This window comes from Anguilla anguilla, chromosome 6 (genome assembly GCF_013347855.1).
Source record: "Anguilla anguilla isolate fAngAng1 chromosome 6, fAngAng1.pri, whole genome shotgun sequence".
Taxonomy (NCBI): Eukaryota; Metazoa; Chordata; class Actinopteri; order Anguilliformes; family Anguillidae; genus Anguilla; species Anguilla anguilla.
The window spans coordinates 47,086,098-47,111,731 of NC_049206.1; the positions used below are offsets into that span (position 1 = coordinate 47,086,098).

General features: G+C 41.3%; 1 protein-coding gene across 7 annotated transcripts in view; it reads right to left on the bottom strand.

Annotated features, from left to right (window-relative positions):
• Positions 1-5,076, bottom strand: part of arid1b (AT rich interactive domain 1B (SWI1-like)) — a 113,924-nt gene extending 108,848 nt beyond the window's left edge. For all 7 annotated transcript variants that reach the window (XM_035422876.1, XM_035422875.1, XM_035422879.1 and 4 more), the window contains exon 1: positions 3,447-5,076. In XM_035422876.1, the coding sequence (XP_035278767.1) occupies positions 3,447-4,754 (1,308 nt within the window). In that variant the 5' untranslated portion in view covers positions 4,755-5,076. The remainder of the gene's footprint in view (positions 1-3,446) is intronic.
• Between the last annotated feature and the right edge of the window lie 20,558 nt (positions 5,077-25,634).

Below are 25,634 nucleotides of genomic sequence, written 5' to 3' on the forward strand. Positions count from 1 at the left end.
CTTGTAAAAAATGCATGAGGTTAAGAGGCACTTCCTTTTCATAAACTTTACTGTTGTATTACACTGGTTTACAACAGCAAATGTTTGTCTAAATGGGCAGATGTAACGATTTATTTTCTTTTCCAGCCCATTTAATCAGCATATCTCAAGCAGCATTATAATGGTTGATCGCTTTCGTGCATTTCTATTATTTTTCTTTTGTCATATTTGAATATTCGTGCATGCGTGTATTCTTCTGCACACCACATTTTTTAAAGGTTGCCAATGTAAAACGGAGTGTTTCCCCAACTGCAGGCGACTGCAGTAATAATAAAAAAGCCCAAAAATTGCAACTAGACAGAAGAGAGCCAACAAATGCAAACGGGAGACCATCATTTCCTTGTGCCTTGTCCCCAGCATTACAGACGAGGAGGAAAGAAATTTAACTGCTGCCACTTCTTGGCCCCTGGTCTCTGGTAACTAGCCAGGGAGTGGAAAAAGATTTGTAATTGAAGAGCATCACACACCACTTGTTTTTGAAGAGCGAGAGGCTGAAAACAGAAGGGATTAGAACACTGCATTCCAGTAACAGGTGAACCAGTATAGTTTGGCAAGGGAACAGTTAATGCACATTCATGCTCAAAATTCTGCATTTAAGTCAAAGTAAATTATTGATTTTTGTTTCTTTACACCCGCCGTCATTTTACAACGGTTCATACATTACATGTCATTACATAATTTATGTGTTTTGCTGATACTGTCGTAGCGCTCAACTCTTAACCTTGTCTGAGACTGTTACAGCCTGGGATTCAACACACAACCCTCTGAGACCAAAGCACGTATTCCGACATCACAGTTTAAAGAATCAGTAAAGAACTGACTTCATGCAAATTAAAAAAGGAATTATATTACACACTTTTTCAAATTTATTTACTCCAATACAAAAACTTGGAACACCTAAAGGAATTTTTTCCCAAGCAAGGCCATAACATTGGCCATAACAGCTCAAAAGCACTATTTTCAATGCACATTACACATCGATATTTAATATCTGGCCTCCAAATGTATTCACACTGAATTGCAAGAAAAGGATAAATTAACAAGAGCAATGCTGCATACACAAACCAGTGTAGTTAAAATTTTTGTGAAAATGATTTATTTTTTATTTTAAAATTGTCCTGGAGGTTCACCAATGCATAATGGTACTTTCTGTGATGCACGACAGCTATGGTATTCAACATATCATTGCTATGTGCCAGCCAAACTATAACCGCATAAAAACTATAAATATCCATTAATATATAGCACAACATCTGCAAATTCAATTTCACCACAAATCCACCAGGACCTAAGCAAATTAGGGGATATATTTCAAAGCAGAGTTAGGGAATTGAAGATAGATTAAAGACATAGCCTATACCATTTCATAATGTGTTTTATTCATATTACACAATGTGGTCATAGTTGTTTGACTGACTCTACTATCAACCAGCGTGTGAAAATAAAGTGTAAAGAAACCGTCTGGCAAACCAATTAAGGTCAATTATGAATGACACCATGAAAAAAATAAAAACTAGATACACCGATCCAACCAGGTCTACATTAAATTTGAGTACCAGCAACAATAATCAGTAGAAAGTGGTTTGGTTGCCAAAAATTGGAAACATGCATCGGAACCAATGGTCAGAGTTAGACGCTTTCCTGTCTTAAAATGATTAAGCAGACCTCCATTCTGGATGCACAGACTTCAGTCAGTTCAGTCCAAGGTATGCTACTTGTATTTTCCAGCCAAAGTTAAAAAGTTAAAGTTGTGCACCCCAACATCCAATTCATTTACATTTCCATAAGTCAGACAAACCATAGGTCACTGTAAAGCCTTGTAAAAAATAAATTAAATCCTCCGAGAACTTCAGATGGTCTCCATTTAAAATGGACATCTTGTACAAAGATCATGCATTTAAACCCGCAAGAATTTCTGCATTTCTACAAAGAAAATTATAGCATATTTAAGCAAAGATTAAAACTTGCAACCAGACTTTAAATGACAATTTTGAATTAGAAAACAGACTAATACTAAAATACTCATTCTTTTGATTCTTTGAAACAGTAATATTTTTATGACATATTAAATGAGAGTACGACATCCCGTAACAAGCAGGCTATTTTGCATTTAGGCGTGCGTTATTTTTTTTTTTTTTGGGGGGCCATTGTACTCTTCAGCACTTCTGTTTACATCAGCGGTGCCGAATGCCCAGTAGAGAGGGGGAGAGCCAATCAGATGGCAGATTAGATGTCAACTTGGAAGCAGCTGTCTGGAGAGTTTAATACAGTCAGTTTACCTCCACAATTCAAATTCGAAACCTAGAAAAGGAGATCGAGTCGGTTTCAAATATAACCTTTTGGCTTCAAGAACACATTTGCAGCAGAAATCCCACACTGAAAGCCAGTGACACTTCGCTACATATGTTTAAAATAAAACCGTTTAACCCTAAAATTATCAATATTATGTTCATTACAATGTTTAATTGCGAAATGCATCGACCATTGGTGCTAAACTTAAAGCAGACGTGAGTACAATCTCACGTCTCTAAAGCGACGCTTCAAACCTTTATTTTCATATGACAAAGCTAACAACATTTAGCTAGCGTTTCGCGAACGTTAGCTAATTGCTGTTTTCGATGTTCTGAAAGGTTCTTCTCGCTTGGTTAAGAAACACCCGTTGTTTGGCTTCAGACATTGCTGAAACGACAGGTTGTCCAACAATCCCAGGCTAAATAATTTTAGAAAACAGATGAAAAATAAAATCAACCAGCTCGACCAATGTAACTTATGAATATTGATCACGTCACATTTTTATTCCTTCATTTGCAGTTTAGCTAGCAAGCTACTGCAGTCTAAATGCGAGAATGTTCCATGGTTTTGCAAAGGGGATTTTCATGTTTGCCTGGCTAGCGAGCTACTCAGCCAATGATCGCTCTCTCACCATTAGTTAACTTACAAAATAACACTTTAGACGATCGGTTCGAAAAAATGTACACTCAAAGTTATGTTGCTGTGCAGAGGACACTTAGTCTAGCGTTAGGCTTTTGTTTTCTGTCTAGCAAGCTAACGTTGGCTAGCTAGCTACACATCCCATACACACGAGTCACCTTGGATAGAACTTACAACTTTACATTCGAATAAAACGGACATTGTATTCATGAAATTAGGCAACCGTCTGCGAATAACTAATTCGACATTTTAACATTGATAATTGAGCAATAACAAAATTGACAATGTTAAATTTTCTGTCAAATAACGTTGATCCTAAAATTATGCTGAGTAGTCAACGCAACGGACCCACAAGTAACGTCAGAGTGAACATTAGCTAGTACTAGACTACTAGCTAACGTTATAGCAACATAAAAGGTGACGGGTAAAAATGATCGGGTAGTTTTAAATGAATTTAAAAAGGTGTTGCAATTTACCTGAGGTCTGCTGATACCTTGTCCGTTGTTTCCAGGACTCATCGCCGGGTGACTTCTTTGTTGTCCTCCCCAGCCATGAGCCGCAGATCCATATTGGGAGCTCATTTCTTTGACTAGCCCCATGCTTGCTTGTTGTTGTTGAGCTGATGGATTATTGTAATCTTGGTAGCCAGTGCCATAACCTCGCATCATAGGACTCGGAGACGTCAGTAACTGGTTTAAAGTCGGGGTAGCCCCTGAAGGGTGCTGCTGACTTTGCCCAGGAAATCTCTGGAACCCCCCAACATTACCACTACCAGAAGCTGAAGCAGCAGCCATAGCAGATTTTCCATGGCTAGCAGCAGTATTGCTGCTGCCTGGGCCCGTCAACGTGCTATTCCCCTGCCTCGAGGGACTCATCATACCGTATCCCGCGCCACTGTACCCGGGTCGGTAGTTCGGGTAGAGGTTATACTGACTATTGTGGTACCCTTCATTTGAGTTTTGTACTGGATCCATATTGTTAGGTCCCGAAGAATGCATTATTCCCATTCCAGGGCTTTGTTGTCCGCCATGTTGATCAAAGCAAGGCCCTCCTCTAGCATTACCGTAATAATTATTAAACTCAGAAATAGTGCCGTTTCCCCCTGCGCCAAGGGGCTGGTTGTTGATGTTGTTGTTCGTTGGTCCCACGCTGGCGGGGTCGTACCTGCTACCCATCCGGTCCCCCGATTTGCAAAGGTGGTCCTCCTCCTCCTCACTTTTATTTAGCAATGGCTGATGGCGTTCGAATTGGTTCCCCAGAATATTCTCTTTCCCTCCATGCTGCCGATTCCCAGTCTCTCCTTGTGCTGATTGTTGTGTGTTGTTGATGTTATTTTGAATTTGACGTTGATGATGCTGTTGAAATTGATTGAATGGTTGCTGTTGCTGCTGTGGCGCCGTGTGATGATGGTGAGACGAAGGAGGGGGATCTCCGCCGCCAGCATTTTTCAGTTTATGATTTGATATCAAACCCGTCTCCATGCTAGAAGACATACTCGCATTTGAGGAGGATAAAGATGTAGACTTACTTCCCTCTACCTTTTCACGCGTATCCGAATTATTGCTAGCAGAAGCACGAGCAATGTTAGCCATGTTCATCTGGTGATGGCGATCTACATTATTCATAGCGTTAACGCCAGTCCCATCTCCAGCCCCAAGCATTGCCCCGGATCCATGTACAGTTCCTCCAGATTTCACGGAGTTTAAATCTTGATTCAGACTGCTTGATAAATTCGATTTTTTGTTTTTCGTTGTTGCTGGAGCTGGTGCCACTTGCGCGGCCATGATCACGTCAACATTTCAGACAAGAATCCGGGCAGGCTAGCTAACTAGCTAGCTCACTGAAGAAGAAAAAAAAATCTGAAAGAAAGAAAGGACGAAGGCAGAAGAGCTCTGTTTAGAATGACAAAAAATAAAGAAAACGTTATGTTCTGGTCGGAGTTGGAAAAAATGTCCTCTAGCAGCTGCTGCTTTAGTTGTCCGATTTCACGTTTACAGATTTTGTCCAGGTTTAAATGAAACTTTTTCTCCCTTCCTCTCTAACCCGGATATGGGTAAATGCATGTCTCCTGGAGCCTCTCTGGCCCAGCATGGCATTAGAGACAGAGCTCCAACAACTATTATCCACTTCTGTCTCGCAAGTCATGTGGAAAATACGGACTGGATTTTCAGTTCTTCGTCTAAATGGTGGATATAGCCTAACCTACTATTGTTCTCTGTTTTAGTAACACTGCCTGCTCCTTCGCTATATTTGTAATTCATATGAAATGCAGTACTCTCTCACAGTACTTTTCTGCATCTTGTGTACTGAATATCAAAATAGAGTATAGTAGTACTAGGAATCCTGCTTGTCAGCAGGCTCACCAACCTTACTGTCAACAGCTTGCAAGCTGTAGGAATGAACTTTACTGAGTGGCTTGGCCTTTTCGTTATACGGCAATGTTGCTGAGGTTCGTAGTAGCTCAGGCAAATTGGCCGCTTCTAGATCTACGACATTGGTGTGAGCCGTGTAATACGCCCAGATGAGTCAAGAGGACTTGGAATACAATGTTACAGTTTTGCTATCGTGCATGGTGATGTCGCAAGCAAGGACATGGTAACAGTACTTTCCAGCCTGATTAAACTATATTTGTAACGTGGTAATGTTACCAGAGTGGGAGATAAAGTTTGGTACACAGGTACAGCAGTAGACTCTTCACATTTTAAAGGAATATACCACTTAGTACATCAATACTTGGAAACGATTATATGCCCAATAATTTAGAGTGTGATACTCAGTTAAAGAGTGTAGCAGTATCATCTGTCAGGCAGGGTGACATCACTGAGAATAACTACCCATAACTGTACCCAGGTGATGTCACTAGAGCTTAGAAGAAGTACATTCGTGACTCACCAAAGGGTTTTTAGTGATATGGTTATGTTGCTATAGAGTAAAGCTGGAAACCGCAGAGTGGGGAGAAAGTAGGGTACTGTATTTAAAATCAGTAATTGTGGCCCAGTTTCAGCTAGTATTGCTGAGTCTACCCTGAGCTGCTGAATAAACTTGCAGACTCTGTGAAACCGCATTATGATTATCCCGTTTCCTACAACCTTATTGGCGTTAGAATGTAGGCTACACGATCAGCTCATCACATGCTGATCCACAGCTCATGTAACAATACCCTTGTTCCATGCATGTTTCATTTACGCATGAGATGGCAAATGGCTGCCTTTGCCGAAACCAATGAGTGTTCATGTGGTAACAACCACAATATAACGGATATTGTGGGTAAAATTTAATTTCTAAAATGTTAAACCTTTAGATTTCAGAGAGCATGGAGGTCTATTACTTTTTATTTCAGAAATTATTTGCTTGTTTCGTGCTTCTGTGTGCGCATTTGTTCTGTGATCCATATCTGATTTTCCCTTTTACCGTATAACAGCGCTCAATCCATTTTACTGCAACCCTACCAGTCAGACAGAAAACATTTAAGACGCCTCTGCATTCACAGTGTAGCATGCAATAAAAGTGAATTTGTAACCATAATGTTGCGTTGCATTTCAGACAGAAAACTATGAGTTAGACATTATTTAAGAAGGCATTTGCGAGCAATCTGGTGTCGTCGACTTATCGAGTAGATGGCTAACAAACGTCCTTCATGGCGGTTTCATAATAAACAACATTCGCTTGCTCGCGTTCGACACACCACTTAAAGGGGCCAGCAGAAAAAAAAAATCAGTTGTCATCAGCAGGAAGCACATTAATTATTATTTTTGTAAACTTTAAGAGCAAAGTTTGTGCATATTATTTGCTCTGTTCCAACATAGGCATTCACAGGGGTTGTTTTTAACACCACAGTTGACATTGTAGTCTCGGTGACGTCATTCTCAAGTAGAGAACATCTTTTGTTCTCAGATTCGTGTTCCATCCTTTCTATTCCCATGCATTGTAAAATTAATTATTGTTTTGTTAAATAAAGGAAACGGTTAAATATTTGATTAATTTAAATAAAGCAACTTTTGACGTGTGAATCTATTAGGTGGACAGGACGATTATCTGTATGTATTGGTTGAGATTCAAAATTCAATTTGCAGATGTAGCAGGTCACAGGAGAAGATGATCATAAAGTTGAATGCATGATGTCCTTTTAAAATTAGGCTTGGTTAACAACAGCCTATGGATGACTACGTATTTCTTTTAAAAATGTTACATTTAGATATATTTGTTGTGAACTTCCACTGAAAAGTGTCAGAATACTTAGATTTACAAGTTTTTAAACAACCTTTATATTTTAAGTCAATGAAAAATCATAAATGATGTAAAATTAAGTCATAATACATACCTATACGTATATACAAATAGTATTTGCAATAATACAATTTAATGACTTAAACTTAAAAAAAAAAGTTGATGTGAGATGAGAATAAATGCCTGTAAATCCCTGCTCTGTCCAAATTGTGTCCATGAAAATGGGTTTATAAAATGTGTTTAAATTCAAAAGTTTGCAATGGGTCTGGAGGCAACCTATTGCAAACTTTTGAATTTAAACCCATTTTAACCCATTTTCATGGCAGAATCAGTGTTTTTTGTGCAATTGCATTTATAATTCTTGATGACTTCACCCCTCAATGTTTGTCTCTCTGTGTCTGTTTAATAGCATAACTGAAATATATTTTGGGCCAGTTTGGATCGAACCTGACAAACCGATTTGTTTTTGGAAAAAGAAGACTTTACTACATTTTATGGAGTCTACATGAATGTACTGTATTGGGAAAGCAGATGTTATCTAGTTTAAGTTCTGGAAGGTCTTCCCGAAAACTTTCAGGGTGAGTGTCCAGGTCCAGATGAAATAATACATTAATCACCATTTTCCAAATCTTTCAAAAAAATAAAAATAAAGAAAAAAAATGCATATTAACACATTAAGTAACAATAATTTTGAGTTGAAAGGAAGCACAGGAGTGAACAGCTTCGCAGAAGGTTAAATGACTGTTGGCACATTTTTTCCACCATTGTGGGAATGACATATGACCCAGTATAACAAAAATCATTTTACACACATCTGGACACTGAGGGTAATAAATGGACTTTAGTCTGATCAAGCTGTGCTGTGAAAGTACACAAAAAAGATGTCTAGGGACCAAAGAAATGGTGGACCTACATATTGCATTACTGTGCAAGATGGTGTATCCAAATGCTGTTGCATCCTGACTGAACAATATCCTCGGCCATCTTCATTTCAAGAGTAGCATACCCATGTCTAAAGCCACATTCAAAGGCATTATGTTGTGCCACTTACCAAAAAGTAATATACTGTAAATATTGCATAACTATTTTCTGTTCTTGTAGGTATAGCACAGAGAAAAAACTGATGGGAAAAAAAGAAATAGGGCTTATGTTTCAGCTTGGAAGGCTTGCCTAAATAAAGAACAAAAAACATGCAGGACAGGATTAAGCCATTATTGAAACATTGAAACCTTCATAAATATTTTTACATGTAAAAATGCTTATAATAGACATCAAAAGTACACAGCTCTATTTTTATTGTTCAATGAGTCTCTGTTACATTTTTACTTATCTGCTTGTTTTGTCGGTCTTAAACTATTAAATATATGTTGTAACAAAATGGAAAATAATAACAGTATTGTATATGGTTTTTCTTGGGCATTTTTCATGTAAGCCTTTATATGCTGGACAGAAACATGTTTCTCCACTGATGTGTAAAAGAAACCCATGTCTCCGAATTCCAGCGAATACACACTGAGAGCTAGTGAATGTCACAGCGGTTGTCAGCTGCAATCATCATCATCCTCCTCCTCATCAGGAGAGATGGTGAACCCCCTGGTGGATTCTGAGTGAAGTACAGAAAAACTAAAGGTGTTTGGTTGTCTCAAAGGAGCCATTTAAAAATCGAGCATTTTAGACCTCGAGCATTTTTAACTTAGGAATTTAATTTTTTGTACAATGACAAGAAAACATGCTTGAAATAAGCATGCTTTTAGTGCTTGCAACGTTTGCTGTGTCTAAGGCAGTGTAAATATTTAAATTGGTACTTGCAACAGCTGAGTTTTGTTTTTAATGCTATTAGCATTACATGTTTGACCTGAATTGACAATTGTCACAGTGACCCACATTTGAAGAATGGGTATTCCAAAGTGCTTCATGTAAAGACACAGAGTTTATTTGCAGGAGTCCATTGTGGAAATCCAAGGTACAGGACTTACAGGCCACTCAGATTTCATTCCTGCTCCTCCATCTGCATTGCACTGCACACTGTCCCCTTCCCACCTCCCCCCCCCCATCCATCCTGATCCACCCTCCAATTTCTCCAGACAGCCTCACAATGACTGGTGGCCTCTGCCCACTTCCTATCTTTTCAAATTTCCAAGATCATCACTAGCTCTGAGAAAGATGTTGTTCCCTTTCTCTTGTCTTTCTTCTTTTCAATTTTGCACTGTTCCTTTTTCCAGAACCTTCTAAATTGAAAATTTCGATTGAATTATACTATATAAATGTATGCGTTGTTCCTCAATTTTACTATGGTAGGCATCCACACTTAAGAGCCCCTGGTTTTTATTAAGCAATAAAACAAGCTAATTTGAAATTCTTGTGTGGTTGTGTAATAAACTCAACTGCAATCAAAGTCTCATACAAAGCTCAGAATGCATTTTGCCATCTCTCTCTGGATGGAAGCACCACCCCGGAGGAGGTTTATGGGTATTACATTTATGACACGCGTGCCTCTGTTTTTCCGTATCATTCAATGATTTACAAATGACATCAATGCTCATATTCAGCAAGCTGTCAGGGGATACATAAGACTTTCATAGCAAATATGATAATAGTACAAAAAAGCCATGAGCCCTTGTGTAGCTGCACTACTTGTTATTTGACGTACCTCTTTGGATATGTGGTAGTTGTCGATCGGTTCAAATATAAAAACTAATTATCTTAAAAGCAGTTTACAAACCTGATTCCCCCCCCCCCCCCTTATTGCAAATACTGTATTTGGGTCTCAGGACTAGCAGCAATTTACAGGAACACACTAAATGACTGCAATACTAGGGAGAGCTCAGATTTATATCATAATTCATTTGGGTAACATATTATCATTGATGCTAAATCCAAGCAGGCTCTCTCACTAGTTAGTATCGTGCATGGAGTTGCTGCCATCCGTGTATTGTTCTCTCTAAAACATGGAAGTGCTTCCACTGGTGTGCTAGTGTTGCCTGGTAGCCATCACTCTAATCATTCACCCCAGTGTTCATAAACTCACCATTAAAACACAGGAGCATTTAAACAGAAGAACAACAACGTACCGCCACATTTGCATTTATGTATAATTTATCATTTCAAGGGTGACCTAATGTGCTGAACATCATCTGCACAGAAAACAGCTGTACTACAGAACCAGCTGCACTGCAGAGCCAGGGTCTTGAATATGCAGTCGACATGTGCGTACGTGGCTGTGTGATTTAGAGCGTGCTCGCCTGCGTTTCTGCTATCGTGCACGCTCACTTCTGGTTCTACATGTGCACAGACATAACAGAGTAACCTGTGTGTGTGTGTGTGTGTTTGTGTGTGCGTGTGTATGTATGTGCGTTTGCGTGCGCGCGTGTGCATGTGTGTGTGAGCGTGTGCGTGTTTGTATGTGTGTGCACGTATGCGTGTGTGTGTGTGTGTGTATGTATGTGTGTGTGTTTGTGTGTGTGCGTGTTTGTATGTGTGTGCGTGTATGTATGTGTGTGTGTGTGTGTGTGTGTGTGTGTGTATGTATGCGTGTGTGTATGTGTGTGTGTGTATGCATTCCACTCTCCCTGTCTGTTGGAGGGTCGCTGCTGGGCTGCATTTGAATGTGTGTCTGCAGGGACTATCCGCAGCACCAGCAGCAGCAGGAGCAGCCGCAGTCTGCTCGAGCCGAGCTGTGCCGAGAAAATGGGTCAGGGTGAGACAGCTCCGACTGCAGCTACATTCCACACCTGCACACCAGCACATTCACACACACAGCAGCCTTCCCAGAATCCCCCCCCCTTCCCCCTCTCCCCTCCAACGTGGGCCGAGGAGACACCGCCGCCTTTTCACGCCGCGGCACGCCTCGGCGGCAAACGGCGTGTGAAAACGCTCTCCTCAATCACACGTCCGCCTTCGCCTTCCAAGGCCAGTTAACCAGAGACCAGGGGAGATGAGACAGTCTCGCTTCGCCCCCTTCCTTTCTGTTCTTCCCTCCTGGCGTACACGTTGCGAGGGCAGGCCACTGACCGGGAGCGCACCTTTCTGTGGATGTGCACCAGATTGATCCACAGGCTTTTAATTTCAGGGTTGGGTAAATAACAGCATCAACATTGATCAGCGGGCAGAAAGGACGGACGGAGGTTCCCTGAACCTGGTGGTCTGTCAACAGAGCTACGTCTACATACAGACAACATGGCTTATCCCCCCCCCCCCTCCACACACACACACCCACACGCACACGCGCACACACACAACAGGGAAGAGGCAAGTCAAGAAAACCATCTCGGGTTCTGAAATGTATTCCAACACCAAACAGAATAGAACTTGAAAAACAGGCATTTCATAGAGCGTATGTACATGTCATGAAATAATTATTTCCATTGCAAATGTAATGGCGCGAATCTCTTTGTTTTCAGTCTGGGACACCGTGTGAAGAAGGAGCGCGATTCGCAAAGAGAGACTTTTGCTTGATTCCCTCGAGTGCAGCCGCAACTGGATCAATGTCATCCGTGTTCTTCTTCAAAGGGAAATTTGTTTGACAGAGGAGTGAGAAAAGAGAGAGAGAGAGAGAGAGAGAGAGCTGCACTTATAAGATCCACTGAAAACGCTGTGGAGTACTCAGGCCGAGCTTCCTTTATTGATGACCGTGGTCTGAAATCGCTCATGACTTCCAAATAGCATTACCGCCCCCTGCACCTGTTAGCGGTTCTTCATCTCCGGCTCGGAAGGGCTTGGAAGCTTTTAGGTTATCATTCCACCTCAGCCTCAGACTAACTCATTGATTCAGCGAATTGGTTGTTTCATTACATGAGCTCAGCAATTTTTCCTTGCTCCGAAAGACTATAGATATAAAGAGCCTTATATGTCTACACCTGCAGTCCTTAAGGGTTGACTTAAGAACTGTGCCATACAGCTTTTGTTCACAAGCCCAGCCAAAAGGTGGCATTGACAGGATCTGTGTTTCAAGTCTTTCTCTCATTGCATCTCACTGGAATACATACAATCACAGGAGACTGGAAGACTGTTAAATCCCTTTGCATAATCCCTCTCTGCACCCAGCTTTTCTGTGTAATACATCACTCAAGGCAATAAGTTAAATAAAAAATGTGGGCCATGTGCAATGAAACACAATGCATGAATGCGGTTCTGCGGATATGTTAGCGCAGTCTCAGAACAGTATCTGTGGGCCTGCAGGGTGGATCAGTTAAGGCACTTATAGTCCATGGATGGGCCGCACGATCTGATATTGAACCCTAGTCCACGCCACTGCCGACTGGCTGGCAGCCCTGAAAGACAACACACATTTAGCTCAAGTGTCGCCCAGTGATGGGAGCGTTTTAATCAACCCAATTTTTCATTGCACACTTGCATCCCCTGCTAGTCTATTGGGTGCCAGCAAGCTTGTCTCTTGAGCTGCACGTGAAGTGTCTTCCTCTGACTCATGTTTGTGTGAGCCAGACTTGTAAACTGTGGTTGGAGAAAAAGTGGCAGCGAACTGCATGCTTCAGAGAAGACTACATGCTTGTCAGTGCTCTCCCGAATTCGTAATGGGGGCTGTAATGCGCTTTGCAGCGTGAACATGAGTGGGCGTTCCAAATTCGGTAGAAAAAGGGGGAAAACAGCATCTGCTCACATTTGAAAGCGTCACTGATCCAGGGTGGGAAATTCAAATTAAATAAAAAGCACGTCCAGGTTTTTGGCTCAAAGCCACTCAGGATTCCGGCTCGGCTGGCTCTTAGACTGCATCCAGACAGACACATTGTGGGAATTCACGGCGGAAAAGTGTCAAAATGCCACGGGAAGTCAATATCTTCAACGAGAGGAACGCGTCTGTGGGTCAAAGACTGCGGTGACAGTCAAGGGAACAGTGTGGGGGCTCATGGGGCACCAACATTTAAAATATTTACACTCTGGACTCCCCCTACGCACTGCAATGGTGTCAATTGTGGTTTTAAATGAAGCAGGCTGATGCTGCAGTTCACTTCCTGTGATTATATTTAGTTGAGCTGAATGAAAAAGATGAGAGTGACATTAAATGCAGCATTTAGCAGTGTTTAAGTCTGATTGCCTTCACAGACTAGGCATGTAGAAGCCATATGACAAAACAAACGAGACAATAAAACTCACATACATACACTGTGTTGTAATAAAAAGGTGGAAAGAAATGCCTGCCACTGCATAAATCAAAGGTGAGGTTTCAGATGATATGATAATTCAGATGATTGAAGCCTATGGAGGCTTTTCTTGCTAGCTTTTACAAGCACATCAAGTACTACGTTTGGTGCAGTCTGTCAACAGATTCTATGTTTATTAAAATTGCATATATTTCACATAATTGTAATGTTCATCATTATTAGACACTATGTCAATACTAAAAGTGAGCTGTAAGATGTGTCTTGTGGGGTCAGATATGATTGTTTTAGAAGGCAAACCATAAAAAACTGTTGTGCATGGTAGCATTGGGATGGTGAGTCTAGTGATCTAGTCAATCCTCTTTCACATTAAAAACATGACCTAGTTTTGCCCTTCGGTGAGACTTGATGACACAAAAACTTCACTAAAATTGCTGCTGAACTGTTATTCACAAGGTAAATTTGGCTGGGGGTCGCCTGCATCTCCATATAACCTTTTGGCTTGTAGTTTGGGTCTGGGTCTTTGGGTCTCAGTGGAAACATGTGACTGTATTTACTCTAATTTCCAATGACATTTTCCTACTTGTATATTCATGTCTAATAAAACAAGACTGATAATGGTAATTTTCTCTACAGATGTGAGTACTCCTAATTGGCAGGATTCTGCACAGGTGGCTGTTGGCACTGTGAGGGTTAAATACCTTACCATGTTCCGTTCAAGAGGAATAACGAGCTGAGGAGCTTAAGAGGTGAGGGTGACAGCAGTATCTGCTTGCGTAGGTTCCTAATTGTGTTTTTTAAACAAGCAAACAGGAAGCTCTGGTCTGAGTTTGGCAAAAGGTGGCTAGAGCTCATGAATCATTTTGTTACGCATCAGCACAAGTCATGCGAATTCCACCTCAGAGGTAGAGCCAGCTAGCTGACACCTGGGCAGGATCCAATTCCTTTTGCTCAGACATCCAAGCGGGGTTGGCAATAAGGTAGCTTTTCTAGCAGCATGAAAGTGGTTTCAAATCTGGAAATGCCTCTCTGTAAAAGTCAAGTGTTATTCAGGTAATTTACCGACGGTGGCCGGGGGGGTCCTGAGCCTTTTCCCTCAGAAATAAATGTGAGACAGATGCTGTTATTACGCCAGCGTGATATGAGTGACATTGAGAGCACTGAGGACCATTTCATGCTGTTATGTTCAAGGGTTTTTGTGCGACCGAGCCATTGGATATTGGCCACCCTGAATAAGGCCTTCTCACAAGGCAGACGAATCAGGGGAACAGCCGTGGCAAGACGAAATGTACGTGTAGGCATCGGACTGTTTGTACGACACTTACACTGATCAAAATGCAATTTCATGCGCTGAATTCGCCAGTGAATTCAAATGTGTTAGAGAAATAAAGTAAAAGATGAAAGCAAAAGCCCAGCTCGTATCTACACTTTCTGACATCCTTTTCTTTGTAATCCTGGACTGTTAAGCAATTTGTCATGGTACAGACACAAGCAAATAGAATGCTTAAAGGCAGATTCAGGCCCATTAAACAGGTAGGGGGTCAGGGAGAGTTTTCCTGCCATCTATGTTGTTTCCGGTTGTTGCCGGTATCCATTTTTCTATTCACAGTTACTCCGTTATGCCTCTAAATCGTTTCCAGCCAGCATGCAACATTGCCAGCAGGCACAAATGAGTCTTTTCTCCCAGAGAGGCTAACCTGAATCATCTTGAGGTCATTGCTCCAGGTGCGCGTGAAGTATCGTGCGCTAACATGATGACTGTGCAGCTCAGATGGTGGATCGCAGTGTGAAAAGCAGCAACAGCTGGCAGCGCACAATTTGGAAAACATCTGCGCTGTTCCTGCCCACTGGTATGTTAGGACTTTCCGAAAAAGGGAACCGTGAATTTTGATGAATCAAAAAGCAGATCCATAAATCGGCACAATTAGATTCATGATGTAATTCAGCGTCGCGGTTTCGACTACGTCAGAACTTAAAGTGGTCACAGGAATAAAATGAATATGCCACTGGAGCCGCTGAACAAGAGGATTTGTTATGGGCTGAAATGCAATGTTAGTCGGGGACAGGGGAAGTCCTTGGAGATCTCGAAAACAAGAGGCTTGCAGATGGGGACAGGAGGCAAGATGAGGTGGTGACAAAGTCCAATTTTATTGGAAGGACTGAGGTGAGTGAAAAGGTGACAACCAGCAGACAGCACAGGTGGTACAGAATAGAAAAGGCCAGAAGTCATTCTTCTCATCTAAAAATGGATGTGAGAGCAGGAACCCTCCGGGAGTCTAGATATAGAAGAAGCATTGTTCATATACCAAATGCCACATCTGTTCAAATTGACCTTTCACCTTAACATTCTTCCTCAAAGTTGATGTTTTGAATGTAAAACACAAATGCATGAAGCAAAATGACAATATTTGTCAAACTAGATTTGCTACGTAACATTCCTATGTTTTATAATTGTATAATGCCATGCCAGCTTTCTATAAATGGTGTAGCATATGTGAATGTTACAAACATTCATAATATTATATAAAAATATAAAAATGCATTTAAAACATATACTTGTGTATTTAACATTTATAGCAATTTTACCATTCATATATTTTCACATACCTTTTTAATACAAAAGAGATGGCATATATTTTTAACTTTGTGACAAAATGGCTGATTGTTGTTTTTCCTTGGTGATTTGTCTCCTCTGTCTGCATGAGTAATAATTCTCAAATTTGGAAATGTACGGTTAGCATGTACAATACCGTTTCACATATATAGTTTGCTTGATTCCTCTATCTTTTCCCAAAAGAGCGAAAGAATTCTAAAAATGATGGTAAAATTATCCAACACTTAAGAATCTATTAGTCAAAAGCAGGCATTCAAAGGCGATTTAGTCCTGTGCATTACTGTCATCAATGAACAGGACTTCTTTTGATGTATTCTTTAATAACACACAAAGGTCAGTCAAATAAATTACTGCCTCACTTTCATTAAACACGCAGAGATAAGGTTTAATTTGTCAAGATTTTAGAAAATCTTGTCTGAAACCCCGGCTTTGAAATCGATGACATTGGGCTTTTGTGAAAAGAAACACAATTATATGGGTCAATAAAATCCCATGCAACCATAGCTGGAAAATGACATTAATCCTTGTTGAGCTACTCTTTTTATTTCCTGTAACATGCAACCAGGGCATGTTTATTGTATAATTCCTCTAACAGGATTTATAGCTGCTTTTATCAGTAGTGGTTTAATGGTCACTTTTAATGGTTCAATTTTTTTAGCTGATGTGAAAGAAAAAAGAAAATGGTAAAAGGCTATCATTTTTTTGGTTTTCTGTTACTATTTCTAAAATCAATTACATTCACAATGCATTAGAATAAACTAGAATTTCACCGAGTGAGAGATTTCATAAGACTTTTGTGAAGCATTAAAACATGCTTTTGAACCCTGTAATGTGCGAGAAGACAGTAGCGACTGAATGATTGGTCATAAATATTTGAAAATAATGACAGTAATGCTTTCCAGCAGGATTCTCGCATTTTCACAAGGGAAGATAAATACGGGCACTGCTGCATTCAGTTCTCCCGCCTTCCACATCTTTTTTGCCTTTGAAATTAAATGCTTTCAGTATTATAAATGTAAATTTGCTGTAATGAGCTCAAATAGCTTCAGCATTACTAGGAAAACAGTCCATTTCACGGGCCTAATCCAGAGAATGAAATGCCTAATCTCTTGAAAAATGGGGAGAAGTTTTTCAAAGCCCAAACCTTAATTACCTACAGCCACGAATTAGCACATCTAATACTACAAAATTTTTAAATAAAATACAAAAGGAAGCTTTGTTCAAAACAAAGTACTGGCCAGTAATGAAATTATGCTTTGTGAGTTTAACCCAGCTTTGTTCCAGTAAAGTGGGAGAGGTTCTATTTTGGAGCAGTGACGTGTTTATAGAAGTTTAAAAGCAAAGATTGGTCTGGCCATCCATCTGTGAGCCTGTTTGTTCAAGCCAAGGGACCAAATTCAAATCTTCCCTTCCCTTTTGTGGTTCAATCTGTGATACTCATTGCATAGGTTATGCAGTAAAATGTCCAGTGTAAAAGCTGGTATGAGTCCATTGTAAGAGGTGGTTTACCACTGAACATTTTGTTGTGTACACACCATGCTATGGTACGTTTCATCTTGAGATAACATTTTACCTCCATGTTTGTTTTATTCGATAACCAAACTGAAGTGAATTAAATCTATGGTGACACCAACAGACTCCTTGAAGGGTGGGATTCAATCAAATGTAGGGCCTACTGACATTGTTTTTGAGCCAAGTTTCGATCTTTATGTGGAACAGTACAAGGGTTGCTGCTTGAGTTCAAGCTAACCTGGCAACAACATTGCATGCTTTTCAATGTACCATTGTTGCAGTATTATTAGGACTTTTGAAATTATATATCAGCATTATAAGTGATTGCCAGCCCAAAGTCATTATGCTGCATGTCTGCTTTGCTTTAATGCCATAAACAAACATGGTACACAATTTATACGAGGTGAAATAAAGGTGCTGTATGTTTATTACCATATATGGTAATATATGGTAATATGGTAATTGCCATGGCTATTGCTCAGTATGCTACTCTATGTAGAAACAAATTTCAGCTGATGTAGTCTTCCTCGGGCAGCAAATTTGCGGCAGATTTAAGCATTTCAACATGTTGTGAGCTACAGTACTTGTTTATATGACATCTGATATAATTTGGGACACCTTAAATATCATTAAACACACCCGAATATAGATATCCTCCAAATACCTGAAAGATTAATATAAAATACAATTAATTTTGTTGTGTTCATATAACCCATAGTGGTTATATGGTAATGTCCTTTTGTTAGCATTTGAAATAGCTTTTTACTCTGGAAGTACTCTCTCAAATTGACTGTTTCCTGCCCTTCTGTTCTCTATTAAATTATGTTCTTCCTAACATATCTCTAATATAGACAAAGCTAGGAAACAGCTACATGGCTTTATCCATAAAATACTGAATAAATGTAGCATAACGATATTCTAGTCTTTCCTTCTTGCAATGAAGTTTTTGAAGCAGTTATACTGTATTCATTTTGGTTATTAAAACAGCAAGGGTCAAGTTAGAGACAGGCAAATAAATTATTTGGACAGAATGGCCCTTTAAAACAGTTCTCAGCTGCTTCCAACCCAAGCAGCACAGATTTCAGCCCACACCATTTCCTGTTTCCTGGATCTTCAGTCATTACGACCGTAACACTGATGATCCTTGTGAGCATAAGATTGGTTTGGCTGAATACGAAAAAAAACTTATTTGATTGACTTACTGTGCCCTTCTGTTTGTTTGAATGAATCTAGAGGACTGCCTTCCACACTGAAATGGTTTTACATTTATTTTTATTATATCACTATTTAACCAGATAGGTCAACAGAGAACTCATTTTCATTTCCTGTGATGTCAGGGGGAATCAAAGCGGGTGGGGAATCAGGGGATTGTGTAGCCAATCATATTATTAATAATGACTGAAGGCAAAACACCAACTCTGATGAACAAGTGATATGTGTCATCAGCAATGTATTAAAATGTAATAACTCAAAAAGAGTTTTTTTGTATCTAAGTTGTATCCATTTGTTCTTTGGCAGAAATGTACATATGTCACACAACACATTTTAAAGGGATGTCTGTAAACAAATTGATTGGCATACAGTATACTTCAGTCTCTTCTCTTAGTTATTCATTTTCCCCTGTATATTCACAATCGCCTTTGCGCATAGTCTATTGTACTACTTACATTACCCAGACTGCTACAAGAAGTCATACATTTCCCATAAAGAGGCATTGTTGATGTTTTTCAGAACATCATATGGCCTAAAGGTCAGAAGCTAGCAACCACAACTTCTATTTCAGCATGTCTGCAGATTATAAGACCATAGATGCTACGATCCAAGTTTTCTGGTGCTTTCCAAACAATGCATGCGGTGAAGCGGGCACAGTCAGCTGAAAAATACAATCTGCAACAAAAAAAAAAGTGCCTCCCTGCGAAACATCAGCGACGTGAAAATGGAGGGTCCATGGCGGTATAACAGAGCGTAGGACACACAGAGGAGAATGTCAATAATGATCTGCTAAAACATATTCAATTCATTTGCGGCCGCATCTCCAGACAGCACTATGCGAGCCCGAGGCAGGTTAAAATTGCGGGCCTGACAGAAAAAATCACGCGCTTTCTCTCCCCTGTGTCCAAAAGCACCGGCGGAGCAGGGGGTTATGGGAGGCAGGGAGAGCGGCGGGGGCACACTCAGCAAAATCCATTACCTCTGAGTGTTGCAGCCCCTCTTAGTGTTATCTCTGAGAGGACCTGTGTTGATAGAAATAGAGCACACTTGAGCCACTGCAGTCTGCCTTTCTCTGTTGGCACCCGGGCTTCACACACGCTTTTCCATCAACAAATCCACCAAATTCACCTGAGGGAGAATCTCAACCGGTCCCGTTAAGGGACCTTGAGCTTTTATAAGATCTGTATTCGTCTGGTTTTCACAATATGCTGTGTTGCATTTCAGCTTCTTTTTTTTTGTTGATGAATTTCAATTCCAGTATGTATGTGTCTGCCCATGAATCTGAGCGCTTTTTATGGAGGGAAAGAGCTCGGAGTGCTACTGTAATGTAAAAAAGAAATGACCACTTTGCTAAATTATGGGATGTCCTACAAATGCTGTAACTAATGTGATGTCTGTCAGTCTGTCATCACTGCCATTTAGCTTGCAAACTGCAGATAATTTCCTTTAGCAAACCAAATATGTGTAGATACTGTAAGCAAATAGATATCACCAGCCAGTTAGCCAGTTAACTATCACTGCTACTTTTGACAATGTGTCATATTACAGTTTTGAAAGGGGTAGATATTTAGATAGGAAGCAAACATGACAGAGTCTCCACCATAAATTAATTTAGCGTCTCAACAGACATATCAGTGAATAAACTGCAGGCACTTTGGGATGTCTAAAGTACTGAAATGAAGAAGCAACTGCACAAATATGGTACTGTAGACTAATTGGAATAATTTTCACAACACCTCCATATTCCACCATAGCGACCATAAACAAGTTGTTTACATGCGTTACATTCATATATATGCAAGATGTATGATGTATGTACACACACACCAGCATGTTTGCCAGAGGGCAAGCAATACACACACTGCAGGCTTGCCTTTGATATTGGTATTTGCATTAAAGGCTGCTGTAAAAATTTTGCTACCACCAAGCATTTCTCAAAGGCACTAGGGTTACTCGCAAGGCCCACAAGTCACATGAGGGCCAAAGCAGGGGGGACACAAGCCACTGGCATCCTCACCAGACCCTTGCACATGACGGGCAACCCAGCACCTGCCTGGGCATCCTTACATTACACCCCAGGGAATACAGGCGCCTTAGTGCGTTGCCTAGTTACGGCAAGCACTGAATATTCAAATTCCTTTCTCTAAAAAAAAAGGGAAATTTTAATGAAAATTAAACGTGTGATTCTATGTTTCCTCGAGCTTGTGTTTCCTTGCCAGACCCTTAGAAAGCCAAGAGAGCATGACAGTGGTGACTAAAACAATGAACATTCATTTGCCAATGTGTCACCCTGGTCACATGCTTGTGGGTCGGCATCAGGTAGCTGTGAAAAGTGCTGGTGCGGGGAGCGTGTGGTGATCAATGTGAGGACTGCGGGGCTGGGTCCGGCTGTCTGAGAGGACTGCTGTTTTTGCAGACCCCCAAACCCCCCCCCCCCCCGCGGAGCGCTGCCAGTGATGGTGGATAATGAGGCAGAAAGTGCCTGAGTGCAGAAGGGAGTTTTCTCCCACAGCAAACTCTGGGCCTGCTGGCTGCGCTCCCCTAGCGCTGCTCCTCGCTTGTCAAGCGCGCACTGTCTCTGTCACACACACACACACACACACACACACACACACACAGTCACACACACACACACACTCACACATGCACACACACAAACACATACACAGATACACACACATAAAAACATACACGCACACACACGCATACACCCACACACACACACACCCACATACACACACCCATGCACACACATATGGAAGCAGACACTCTCAAATACACACAGTGTTCACAAGCAGAAAAATATATGACGTGTACACTGTCATAAAAGCCAAAGCATACGCTGTGAATGCTTTCAGTCAAAATTCTAAATTAGCCAAATCTTTAGCAGCCAAACCTGTTTCCCCAAACTAAAGCGCTCTGTAGTTTAAGCTCATTCTCTCTACTCAGCAGGGAAGATTACCATATTTAAAATGGAAGAGAAAGGCAAAGACAAACTACATTCTTGTTAGAAACGGAACAAAGCAAAGAAACTGTTTCAGAAAAAGAGTAATGCTAAATGTGTAAAACTTCAATACTTCCAGCGAATATTAAACATGTTTGAATCAAATCTGAGATATCTTTCTTTTAGCGTGTCCAACATCTGTGGGAAATCGGTCTCATGCCAGTGTTAACCAGCAGAGCAGCTTCTCTGCCCTAAAGTCCTTCAGGTCTCCTAGCAAGTTGCTATTAGCAACACTCCCTCCTTCAAGCCCCCCAACTGCCGTTCCCTCCAATTTTCTCCCCATTCTTCCAGGAAGCACATTCCCATGGGTTCCTGAGTGACTCATGTTGCTGTCCCAAGAGTCTGTCTTTGGTGTAGCTATGCAAGGCAGCAAGAATATCAGATAAAGGCATAAAACGTGAAAGTTATCTTGGTAGCTCTTCCAGTTCATGGCAACCAAAGATGCTTAAGTGAAATGCAACACGTAGACTTCCCAATGTTGCTACTTTCTCTATGGACATTGACCGTGTAGATTAAAAGTTGTTTGTGTATGGATATAAAAACTTATAATAACATAGATCTCGCATCAAATGACGTCTTGTTGATCACCTGATGTCTCAGATCGTTTTTGAAAGAAACTGTCAGTTTTCAATAATGTTGCTTTGTTTTCATTGTTTTAGGTAAATACTTTTATACAGCTAACATTATTGCTATGTCAGGCATTCATAAAAGTTATTAGTTTTAGTAAGATGTAGTCACTGTTGCTTTTGTAACCCTGGTGTATGCATATATGTACTGAGCTACATTAAAGAAGTGTCTGCCAAAAGAGAATAATGTCTTCATAGTCTGTATCCTAAACTCACCCTAAGCCTGAACCTGTGGTACTTTGGTTGCAGGTAGTTTGTAATTGTAGGCCTGAAATCTGGAAGTGGTCACAAATAATATAGATTTTGCTTCAGTTACTTGCTTACTATCATCTCAAGAGAAACCGAAAACACTGGTATTAAACAAACAGGCAATCCGCGAAAGAAAAGACTCCACTTCGCAAAATAGGGAACCTTCATAGACAGTGTTTCTCAGAACGAAGAGAAGAAATTTCGCAAGAAAAGAAGTTCAGTTTCTGTTCTCTGGTGCAAACAAAGGTTGAATAGCCAGAAACAGCCCCCCCCCGCCCCCGCCCCCGCCCCGGTTCTGACTACTCTTCCGATTGACGTGCTCGGGGAAATCTGGAGTGCCCACGTGCTCGGTCCCCCCCCCCCCCCTGTGCTCTCGTCCTCCCCCCCCCCCCAGGTCCCGGGCTGGGCGGATGCGGTGTTCTCGGCGAGCGTGCTGTCAACGTGTTTTGGGGAGCGCGGGGTCGATGTGGCGTGGTTCCGCTCGTTTCTCAGGGCCGCTCTCAGCGTTCACGGAGCCGCGGCCAGAAGAGCCGCGCGAGTCGATAGGTGATAATGGCGGTAATGATGATGGGACAAAAACAGCGCTGATGATGATGATAATGGTGACAGCGAGCGCGAGGAAGAGGCCCTAATGTGTCCCGTAGGCCGCGGTTTTCATTAAAAAGGGCCCGGCCCAGATTGACTCAGGCTCTGTGGAGGCATAGCAGACCTTAATCAATACCAAACAAATCCCCTGCCCTGAGATTTTGGCCGGTGCTTCGCGAGACCTTGCAGACCTTCCAAGCGAAGAGGAAACAGAAGAACGCTGCAGATTACTGCAGCCGAGTGAAAGGAGATCCATTTTCCTCTTAATTTCGCTGTTTTCTTTTCTCTCTTTCTCGGAATAAGGTGATTGTCGGTATATCCAAATGTCATTTAGCATTGTTGTAAATTAATCAGAGACGTTGGCTGTGATAGAAAAGCGAGAATAAGCAAGGTGTGACAGGCCAATAGCTAAAAAGAAAATTACAGTCCAATTGCATTGGCCTTATTCTTAACAAACAAGGCCTTTCCTTCGGCAGACAGCTCCTAGATTGGATTGGACTCCATTCGAAGAGATGCATTAGCCCACCAATCTTCACATTATAAACCTGTCCGCAGCGTGGCCTCGGATAATAAGGGGCCCTTATTTAGGACTCTGAGGACAATTGAGGTTTTCCACATGGTACAATGGGTCTGCGCATCTCCCTCTCACAGAGGCACATTTTGCAAGAGGTGAGGAAAGAGGAAGACACTCTTATTCAAGCCCAAAAACCTCAAATTAATTCAGCATTCTATAATTAATACAAGTATCGCCTATCGATATGAACACGTGGTTCCGATACACATTCGGGGTGTGCAGGCAGCCGACCAATTATTTCCCCCCCAGCAGCACACCATATTCTGTGTTAGAGGACCACGCAGTTGGCACTGCTGGTTGAGGAAGACCTGAGGTGCCTGACCTTTCAGAGGAGTTGCTGGTTGCTTTTTGACTCATGTAATGAGCAATAATTATGCCTTGCCTTGCCGCATTCCCAGCTACGGTTGCTACTTGTGTGACCCAGTCTTGACCTTGGCCACAAAGCTGACAATGCACTTTTTAAACACATATTATTATTTAACTCTAATGATTTGTTACTGTTTAAGTAGGACTGAAGAAACCAGGCATTAGAAGAGGTTTTCATTGTAGACAGTAATAATACTGCATAGCTGTTGATTGACTATAGCAATGCCGTTCTCAAGTCCAATTTCCCAAGCAGGATCAGGTTGAGACCAGTCTCAGCATGGACCACGTTGTGTTACTATGCTGTTCTTCAGTCCTTCCTCGAGGAGGAGGCAGCACAAACTGAAATAAACTACCTACGTCTTCCTGAATACCCAAACAGTGAGCAAAAAAAGGAAATGGCTTTTAAGGAAAGCATTCATTCAGGCCCACGTGTACCTGCTTGGCTCAAGCCCAGGCCAGAACCTGTGAAGAAGGTGGCGGTGATTGTGTTTCTTCTAATTAAACCCCGCCTGACCTTGGTGTAGCGACATCATTAGTTTCCAGTTGTAATCACCACATGGCGGCAATTATGTTTTATTGGGGCCCATTTGCATTTAGAATTTTCTCAGCCTGAGCAAAAAAAAAAAAAACAAAACCAAAAAAATCAAGGATAAAGCAACTATTTCTGAATTAGGAGATCCAATGTGTGTGTGTGTGTGGGAAGGGGGGGGGGCAGGGAGGGGGGGATGTGGACAAGTGTGGAGCACGTATCTATTTGTGGAGAGCAATAGCAAACCTGCCCAGTTCTCTGTGCCCAAGAGCTGTATTTCAACTGGATGGTTATTTCCCTAGAGAGACACAAATGTTCCAACTGTTCAACATCCAGCTAATGTCTGTGAGAACAAAATGTCTCAAAAGTCAGAGAGGAATAGGATCATGGGACAAAGTGCAGGTAATGACAAGAGCACAACACAGCCATTGACAAAGCAAACACGATACTGGTGATCACTGCAAAATACTATAAACATGCAGGAATGACGCATAGGTACTTTCACAACCAGCTGAGAATCAGTTTTGTATTCAATGAGCAGTTCTCCAAAAACAAGAAACTTTGCACTTGACTACCAAAAGAGGTAGCGCTACCTCTGTTTCTTCTATGAGAGACATGGGCAACGAGGGCCATATCCGTTTCTGGTTTTCATGCCATCTTCTGGCCTTAATTGCATAATTTCCCCTAGCATTTATGCCATCTGACATTTTGGCTACATCTTTTGATAAGCGCATGATTGGCAGCTGAGGACTGTTTTTGCATCCCGACATGAAACGTTTACTGTAATCCAATCTACTTGTGAACCAGGATTTGTGTACTGTCAGTTAGCACATTTAGCCTTTGGTAATTGGTGGAAAGAAAAACCTGCATACACTCTGGCCCTACAGGACTGGAATTGCCCAACCCTGTTCCCTGAGCATTCTTAACAATACAGAGACTTTGTCAGCCTTGATTAGGAAAGGACGCTGTGATAAAAGATAATACGCTTTTCGAATTTCTTCACACTCCAGAGCAGAGCTTCTCTTTGCGAGAACATGTCAGGAGCTTGTG